The sequence below is a fragment of the Schistocerca nitens genome, chromosome 1 (assembly GCF_023898315.1).
Source record: "Schistocerca nitens isolate TAMUIC-IGC-003100 chromosome 1, iqSchNite1.1, whole genome shotgun sequence".
Taxonomy (NCBI): Eukaryota; Metazoa; Arthropoda; class Insecta; order Orthoptera; family Acrididae; genus Schistocerca; species Schistocerca nitens.
In genome coordinates this window covers 921,991,541-922,001,373 of record NC_064614.1, presented here as the reverse complement: position 1 = coordinate 922,001,373, position 9,833 = coordinate 921,991,541, and the positions used below count along the sequence as shown (strand labels likewise).

Below are 9,833 nucleotides of genomic sequence, written 5' to 3'. Positions count from 1 at the left end.
TTAGGTTACTTAACAAATAGTTAAATATTTACCCATTTATATAGGGCAGCATGCATAAGGGTACAGAATTTTTGTGGATTTAAATTTAGATTTTTCCCTCAAGTCCCAGAGGTACAAACGTTTTGGTACCCTCGTCATATATAATTGAGTAAATGTGTTCAGAATGAAATTTTCACTCTGCAGCGGAGTGTGTGCTGATATGAAACCTCCTGACAGATTAAAACAGTGTGCCGGACCGAGACTCGAACTCAGGACCTTTGCCTTTCGCAGGCAAGTGCTCTACCAACTGAGCTACCGAAGCACGACTCATGACCCATCCACACAGCAAGTACCTTGTCTCCTACCTTCCAAACTTCGCAGAAGCTCTCCTGCGAACCATGCATACTAGCACTCCTGGAAGAAAGGATATTGCAGAGACATGGCTTTGACACAGCCTGGGGGATGTTTCCAGAATGAAATTTTCACTCTGCTGTGAAGTGTGCACTGATATGAAACATCCTGACAGATTAAAACTGTGTGCCGGACCAAGACTCGAACTCAGGACCTTTGCCTTTCGTGGGCAAGTGCTCTTTCAGAAGTGCTAGTTCTGCAAGGTTCACAGGAGGAGAGCTTCTGTGAAGTTTGGAAGGTAGGAGTTGAGGTACTGGCGGAATTGAAGCTGTGAGGACGGGTTATGAGTCGTGCTTGGGTAGCTCAGTTGGTAGAGAATTTGTCCGCGAAAGGCAAAGGTCCCGAGTTCGAGTCTCGGTCCGGCACACAATTTTAATCCACCAGGAAGTTTCATATCAGCGCACACTCCGCTGTAGAGTGAAAATTTCATTCTGGAAACATGCCCCAGGCTGTGGCAAGGCCGTGTCTCTGCAATATCCTTTCTTGCAGGAGTGCTAGTTCTGCAAGGTTCGCAGGAGAGCTTCTGTGAAGTTTGGAAGGTAGGAGATGAGGTACTGTCTGAATTGAAGCTCTGAGGACAGGTCGTGAGTCGTGCTTCAGTAGCTCAGCTGGTAGAGCACTTGCCTGCGAAAGGCAAAGGTCCCGAGTTCAAGTCTCGGTCTGGCACACAGTTTTAATCTGCGAGTAAATGTGTTGTTTATTAACGTTATGTCAGAGTGTATGATTCAAATAAAACACAAGAGCATATTTTCACGCATATGATATTATGTGGTAGTGCAGATATTTGGTTTGCATTGTATTATTTCTTTGAGCTATTCCTTGGACAGCATGTGGCAGCTGGGTGTTTGCCAGCAGACACCTTTACATCACACCAGGTATGGCACAGAGCTTCCAACTCTGCATGTATAGAGTGTGGGAAGAATGATTGTTTGAATGCCTCTGGCACACTGTAGTTAGTGCAATCTTGTCACTGCAGTGCCTACTGCATTGTAATATACAGGGTGATTCAAAAAGAATACCACAACTTTAGGAATTTAAAACTCTGCAACGACAAAAGGCAGAGCTAAGCACTATCTGTCGGTGAATTAAGGGAGCTATAAAGTTTCATTTAGTTGTACATTTGTTCACTTGAGGCGCTGTTGACTAGGCATCAGCGTCAGTTGATGCTAAGATGGCGACCGCTCAACAGAAAGCTTTTTGTGTTATTGAGTACGGCAGAAGTGAATCGACGACAGTTGTTCAGCGTGCATTTCGAACGAAGTATGGTGTTAAACCTCCTGATAGGTGGTGTATTAAACGTTGGTATAAACAGTTTACAGAGAATGGGTGTTTGTGCAAAGGGAAAAGTTCTGGACGGCCGAGAACGAGTGATGAAAATGTAGCACGCATCCAGCAAGCATTTGTTCGCAGCCCAGGAAAATCGACTCGCAGAGCTAGCAGAGAGCTGCAAATTCCACAATCAACTGTATGGAGAGTCCTACGAAAAAGGTTAGTTATGAAACCTGAACGTCAACTACCCGAGGCGATGGATCGGCCGCCAGGCAGCCCGTGACAGAGAACTTCATCACTGGCCTCCAAGAAGCCCTGATCTTACCCCCTGCAATTTTTTCTTATGGGGGTATGTTAAGGATATGCTGTTTCGGCCACCTCTCCCAGCCACCATTGATGATTTGAAACGAGAAATAACAGCAGCTATCCAAACTGTTACGCCTGATATGCTACAGAGAGTGTGGAACGAGTTGGAGTATCGGGTTGATATTGCTCGTGTGTCTGGAGGGGGCCATATTGAACATCTCTGAACTTGTTTTTGAGTGAAAAAAAAAACCTTTTTAAATACTCTTTGTAATGATGTATAACAGAAGGTTATATTACGTTTCTTTCATTAAATACACATTTTTAAAGTTGTGGTATTCTTTTTGAATCACCCTGTATTTATAGATTACTCAATTAAAGCGCTTCTTGGAACTTTGTGTAAGTATGCTTTCTCATGGTAGTGTGTTTATCTTCAAGTGGCTGCCAGTTCAGTTTCTTCAGCATCTCCGTGACGCTCCCCCATGGGTCAAACAAACCTGTGACCATTTGCACTGCCTTTCTCTGTGTACATTCAACATTCCTTGTTAGTCCTATATGGTATGGGTCCCACATACTTGAGCAATATTCTACGACTGTTCACACAAGTGTTTTTAGTGGCAGTCTCCTTTGTAGACTGATTGCATTTCCCTAATATTTTACCAGTGCACCACTATGAAACCTTATCAGATCCAACTGAATATTCATACAGCTATTTTCAGACAATACTTCATTATAAATAATTGCATCATCTGCAAACAATGTGAGGTTACTATTATAGTGTCTGCAACATCATTAACAACAGAACAATCAGCATGGTCGCAACTAACTTCCCTGGGGCACACCTGAAAGTGTTCCTACGTCTGTTGATGACTTTCCATCCAGGTTAACATGCTGCATCCTCCCTACCAAGAAATCCTCAATCCAGTCACATATTTTGCTTGGTACCCCAAATGACCTTACTTTCATTAATAATCATAGACATGATATTGAGTAGAATGCTTTTCAGAAATCATGAAACACTGCATCTAACTGACTGGTTTAATCCACAACTTTCTGGATGTCATATGAGAAAAGTGGGGGTCGAGTTTCACATGACTGGTTTCAGAACAAATATTGACTGGCACAGAGCGCTCATTTTGTTCAAAATATCTCATTATGTTTGAGTTCAGAATATATTTTAAGATCCTACAAAAATGGATTTCAAGGATAATGCACAGTAGTTTTGTGGATCTCTTCTGCTACGCTTCCTGTTGACTCGTGTGACCTGTGCTTTCTTCCAACTGCTGGACACAGTTTTTGTCTGAGGGGTCTACAGTAGATTATTCTTAAAGGAATGCTAATTCAGCTACAAATTCTGGGATTCTATTGAGCCTTGGAGCTTTATTCACATTTAGCAATACGGCTGTTTATCAACACTGCTGACGGTAATACCCACGACACTCATTTTTGCAGTGCAGCAAAAATTACATTGGGTAATACTCCAGTATTATCTTTCGTAAATGAACATTTGAACATGGAGTTCTGCATTTATGCTTTTGCTTCGCTACCATCAGTTCCAGTTCCTGTCTTACTCCCAAGTGCCTGGACACTATTTTTGGTACCACTAACAGCCCTTACACATGACTGGTTTTGTGAGATATCCTTCGATAGTATTCTGCTACAGTGGTTGCTGAAGGCTTCATGCATTTCCCTCTTGATAGCCAAACATATTTCATTCATTCAGCATCTTCGTATCTATAGCCCCATGCTTTGTACTCCACCTACTATGCAGTAGTCTCTGTTTCCTTAGAAGACTCTTCACAGTTATAGTATACCATGGATTGTTCCTCCCATCATGAATTGTTCTATTGAGTACATACCTGCCACATGCATGGTCAACTTGTGATGATGCCATCTGCTTGACATGACAAATGGCTGCACTATTTTATTTTGTAGGGAACTTTGACAGTTATTCCCAACTATTGCTCAAATTTTGTCTTCGCATGTTTCTTTTTCCCATGAATATGTAAAATCTCTGTTCACCATGGTGTAAACAAGCAATCAAAAATGGTTTGCCTTGAAACCACATAATCTGAAGGAAATGGAATAAGATGTCTCCTCACACAAAAAAATCATCTGAACACTACATTCCAGAAACTTTCTTTTATTAAAAATATAGTTTACTAATATCAAAGTGAAATATTAAAATTTATATCTTTAAAAAGAAATATCTGAAAATGCAGTAGGAAACATTCCAATAATTACACTTCATTCATTATTGTAAAAAAATAACAGCGTACTACGTTGAAAGTAAATTTACAAAGGCATAAATACACTAGAACCAATTTTAAATAACAAATTTTTAAAAAATTAAATAATAAATAAATACAGCTTAAATAAATTTAAAGAAGTATAAATGCACTCAAAACAATGTTAAATTTACAAGGAGACAAAAATCAGCAAATCTTCCTAATGTACCACATATATCCAAAAACTTAATAATAATACACAAGTGGAATTTTACAATTATTAACAATGCACTTTCACATGAGCTGGATATAACAGTTTTTATCCTGACCTCTGCATGTATTTTGGTTCCTCTGGCAAATTCTGCCTATTCTCTTACATGGTAAATGAAAGCCATTATGTTATACGCAGTAAGTGTAGGTCACGCAAACAGACTGTGTTTGCCCACTTTTTTTGCTACTGGTTGTGAATCTTTTGACCTGCAGATACGTTCAAAAAGAAAGTTTAATTAGTAGTTATAGTTGTTTATGGAGGAAAATCAGGTGAAGAATAAGAAATCAACTAAGTCAAATCAATGGAAAAACCATGATGGGATGTAACTGTATATAATATACATCATTCCTTACCAATTACAAGAAGTGACGCACAGAGTAGTAACAGGTTCACAGAAAAGATTAGAATACAACATAACTTTAGCAGAAGCCATTTATGGACTTAATTTTCCCAAGCAACAATTTTAAGTCACTGGGCCAAAATAGTTTGTGACTGGTTTGAAGAACACTCAGACCAACTTGAGCAAATAATTTGGCCACCCAGATTGCCTGACAGGAATCCCATCAAACATTTATGGGACATAATTGGGAGATCAGTTCATTCACAAAACTGGCAATACTTTTGAAACTATATGGTCAGCTATAGATGCAGCATGGTTCAATATTTCTGCAGTGGAATTCCAATGACTTGTTGAGACAATACCACGAGTTGCTGCACTACTCTGGGCAACAGGAAGACTGACACAATATTAGGAGGTATCTCATACTTTTGTCACATCAGTATATACAGGGTGTCCATAATTAAAGATTCTGTTTGAAAACATCGTAGAAAGAGAACTGCTAGAATGACGTCAAATTTGAACAGTATATTATTGACATAAGGGGAAACATCATGGAACAAAAAAATTTAATGAAAATTTTACCAACAGATGGTGCTGTAAGCTTTTTAATGTAAATGGGGTTGGCTACAAATGACATATGAATCACAATATGATGACTATGGTTTGAGTTGCAAATTACACCATCCAAAATGACAAGGTTGTACCACATCAGATGGGAGAAATTGGTTTTTAACTGACCTGAGGTCAAAAACAGCATAAAAAGCAAAATGACATCGATTTTTAACTGTCCCAGAGCCAAAAACTGCATAAAAAGCAAATTCATTTTTAATAACCCTGAGGCCAACCACCTCTTAAAATACAAAATGATACTAGTTTCTAATTGTCGTGATACTGGCACAAGTATGCTGTCCACTATTTTCTGCCACAAGTTGAAATCGAGAAACAGCACATTCCACAGCATATCGAAGTGTCTCGGGAGTCACATTTTAGATCATTCTAGCGTCTTTCTACAATGTTTTCCAAGTGGTAATTGAATTATGGACACCTTGTATATACTGAGGTGACAAAAATCATAGGATAGCACCAAATATTGTGTCAGACCTCCTTTTGCCCAGCGCAGTGCAGCAACTCGACGTGCATTGACTCCCTGCAGAATATAGAACTATGCTGCCTCAACAGCCAACTATACCTGTGTTTTGCAATGTGTGCCTTCGGTTCAGCTATGTTTGTAATTGGAGCACTGAACACATAACCCCACAGCCAGAAGTCACACGAATTAACATCGAACGATCCGGGTGGCCTAGTTGTACGTAAATGATGGCTAATAATTCTAGCCTTTCCAAAAAGCCTCTGCAGCAGCCACTTTACTGGCTGTGCAGTGTGCAGAGGAGTGCCATCTTGCATAAATATGATTCTACCCACACAACCACACTGTTGAAGGATTGGAATGATGTTGATGCAGAAGACTCACAATGTTTACCAGTGATCGCACAGGACTCGTCTCCTCAATAAAATATGGCCCTACAATAAATGATGCCATCAGCTAGCACCACACAGTCACCTTTGCAGAATGAAGTGGTACCAGTTGAAGTGCATATAGATTTTCCATTGCCCATATTCTGCAATTCTGTATATTCACATGTCCTTGGAGATAGAAATGGGCTTCATTTGTCCACAGAATGTTCCATGGCTGTTCATTGTCCACTTGCAATTGAGCAATATATTCGATAGTGGATGTTTGACTTGCTGAAGGGTCAGCAGGAAGCAACATACGTGATTTTGTATAGAAAGCAATGCAGGGCATTTGATAGGATTTTGCCGGCCGAAGTGGCCGTGCGGTTAAAGGCGCTGCAGTCTGGAACCGCAAGACCGCTACGGTCGCAGGTTCGAATCCTGCCTCGGGCATGGATGTTTGTGATGTCCTTAGGTTAGTTAGGTTTAACTAGTTCTAAGTTCTAGGGGACTAATGACCTCAGCAGTTGAGTCCCATAGTGCTCAGAGCCATTTGAACCATTTGATAGGATTTTACGCACCATGCTTGCAGGCATGTTCAGCATTTGGGGATTTCCCATGCACTGCATGTTTGCAAATTACCACTTGACCCCTTCTGCAATGCTGTGGCTACATCTTCGATAGATATCAGATTAACTGTTTTCCTCTCTCTGCCACATAGCACTTCAAAAGAACCTGTCTCTTCAAATTTAATCATTTTCTCCAGATCTTTAGCAGACATTGGACATATGCCTTTTTTTCATACCCTTGTGTGTCTGGACCTTCTGCAGGGTTACTGGAGCACAGTCACTGTTCTTAGAGCTTTATCAGCAACACATGATCCTTCCTGGAGACAGTCATGTTGAGCATCTCGGATGCAAACTGAGGAACACCTGTGTGACATGTGCCTGATAGTGTGGACATTCTGATGCTTATAGCACCATCTATTGTCAGATTTTTGTTTTTTGTTCCATTAAGTTTCCCCCCTGGGTCAGTAAGATGCTGTTTTGACATCAGTCTGAATAGTGGTTCTCTTTCTACAGCATTTTCAAACTGCAACTTCAATTATGTGCACCCTGTAGAATACACCATGTCATTGTAAGTGGGACAAAACTGACAGATGTAAAAATCATTTCAAGAGTACCCCAATGGACAGTTATAAGTCCATTACTGTTAACAAAATATATAAATAATCTAGAATATAATAATGAAGCTTTGTGGAGCCATTTGTAGACAAGGCTGTTATCCTACAGAAAAAATATAATCCTAGAACATTGTAATGAAAGGCCTGGAAACACGCAGGTGATAAATAACTGGAATAGGACTGGCAGTTGATCCTGAATGTAAATATATTGAAGCTATGACCCACAGATAAGTGGAGAGATCCATTACCGTTTGAATGTGCTACTGTCAGTAACTCCATGAAAACTGTAAAAATTATTGAATACCTGAGAGTAACTGCTGGGAGCAAACTAAAGTAGAATGAAAAGAATAAAACTAGTTGTACGAAAGCAGATGCCAAGCTGAAAGTCATTAAAAGAATTTTATGGAAATTTAATTCGTCCATGAGAGAAGTGGCTTCCAAAATACTCATTGAGTACTGCTTGTCATATTGAGACTCTTACCAGGTAGGATTTGCAGAAGAGAGAGAGAAGATCTGGTGAAGAACGGCATGTTTTGTAACAGATTCATTTAGTAAATGTGAGTGTGTTTTGGAAATGCTCCTCAAACTCATGTGCCTCATGTACAAGCCGATTCTCATAACCTTACTTGAAAATTTAGGGGAAGTGTATTATATACAGAGACAAGGCACTCTAACATAACCCTAGAAAATTTCATTTAAAAATCAGTTTACTCCAGTCCATATAAAAGTTAAAAAGTTTAGTAAAACATTAAACTGTATTACGAATAGAAACGACTCCATAGTCAAGGCATCCACAGCTGTGGTAGTATCTTTTATAGCAAGAACTCCACAAACAGCTGTATCTTGAACCAATTTTTATTAAGATATTGCTACAATAAATAAACAAAGGTAGTGATTGAGACCCTACACATCAAAATAGTACCAATCATATGCACCTACGTGTAATAAAAGATGTGCTTAGAAATATTAAAACATGATAACTAACACCTGACACACCTGATGATGTGGCTATAAGCCACGGAACTGTTTATGCCTTCATAAAAATTGGTTGAAGATACGGCTGTTTGCAAAGTTCTTGCTATAAAATATATTATGAATGTCTCAAATGTACCAACCAGAACGCCACATAAGCACTTATGCCCATGAACTTTCAAGGAGTTCAACTTGTGTAGCACGGGCTTCAAAATGATTATCACTGCAAAAGTTAACAATATCATTGTTTTTAAGCTTGTATTCTTTTCTAATAAAAGTGGCAACTGCACCTTTCTCCATATCTGTCCTACAATAATTGGATGCTAAGTTATACCCACCCCCATTCAGCATTTCTGTTTCAGTGCTCAAATGATACTCAGTACATACTGTACTCATATGGTTTGTAAACTGCAGTTCAACCAAAGAAATAACAAATTCATTAATTTTACTTTTAACCTGTAATGTTCCAAAAAAATACATTTACTTTAACCTACCTTTCATTTTTACAATTAATTGTTGGTGTTGTGGTCTTCAGTCTGGAGATGGGTTTTGTGTAACTCTACATGCTGGTCTAGCCTGTGCAAACCTCTTCATCTCCTGCATAACTTCTGAAACCTACATCCACTTGAACCTGCTACTGTATTCATGTATTGGTATCCCTCCACAATTTTTACCATCCACACTTCTTTCCATTACCAATTTGACAATTCCTCAATATCTCAGGATGCCAAATGAAACAACAAGTTTACTGTTACTAGTCACTGTTTATTTACATCAACAATGTCTTTTGAAGGTTTAAACCTCCATTATAAAGTGGATTTACATGGTTAGTATGATGTGTGTTGTGTTACGATTTTGACACGACACGTGCATATGTCATACTAACACATGTAACTGCACCTAATGTTGGAAGTTTAAACCTTTTAAATACATCGTGGATATAAATAAACAGTGACTGGTAACAGTAAACTTGATTCATTCAATATCAATAACAGTCAGGGTAAAGCTTAACCTGAAATGTTCGCATCACAGGATGTGTCATAAACTGATCTGCTCTTTTAGTCAAGTTGTGCCATAAATTTCCTTTTCCCTCAATCCGATTCGGCACCTCCTCATTTGTTATTCGATCTTCCCATTCTTTTATAGCACCACATTTCAAAGGCTTCTTTTCTCTTCTCATATGAATTGATTATTACCCACATTTCAGTTCCACACAACGCTACACTCCAGGCAGATCAGATACCTTCATAAAATACTTTCTAGCACTTAAATTGATATTAGATTTTTCAGTAATGCTTTTCCTGCTATTGCCAATGTGCACATTATATTCTTTCTACTGCAGCATCAACATTGTTTTACTGCCCAAATAACAAAACTTGTCTACTACTTTTAGTTTCTTATTATTTCTTAAAATAATCCCCTCAG

General features: G+C 39.0%; 1 protein-coding gene across 4 annotated transcripts in view; it reads right to left on the bottom strand.

Annotated features, from left to right (window-relative positions):
* Window positions 1-4,242: 4,242 nt before the first annotated feature.
* LOC126192472 (telomeric repeat-binding factor 2-interacting protein 1-like) overlaps window positions 4,243-9,833 on the bottom strand; it is a 204,528-nt gene continuing 198,937 nt past the window's right edge. For all 4 annotated transcript variants that reach the window (XM_049932606.1, XM_049932609.1, XM_049932605.1 and 1 more), the window contains one exon: window positions 4,243-4,667. In XM_049932606.1, the coding sequence (XP_049788563.1) occupies window positions 4,610-4,667 (58 nt within the window). In that variant the 3' untranslated portion in view covers window positions 4,243-4,609. The remainder of the gene's footprint in view (window positions 4,668-9,833) is intronic.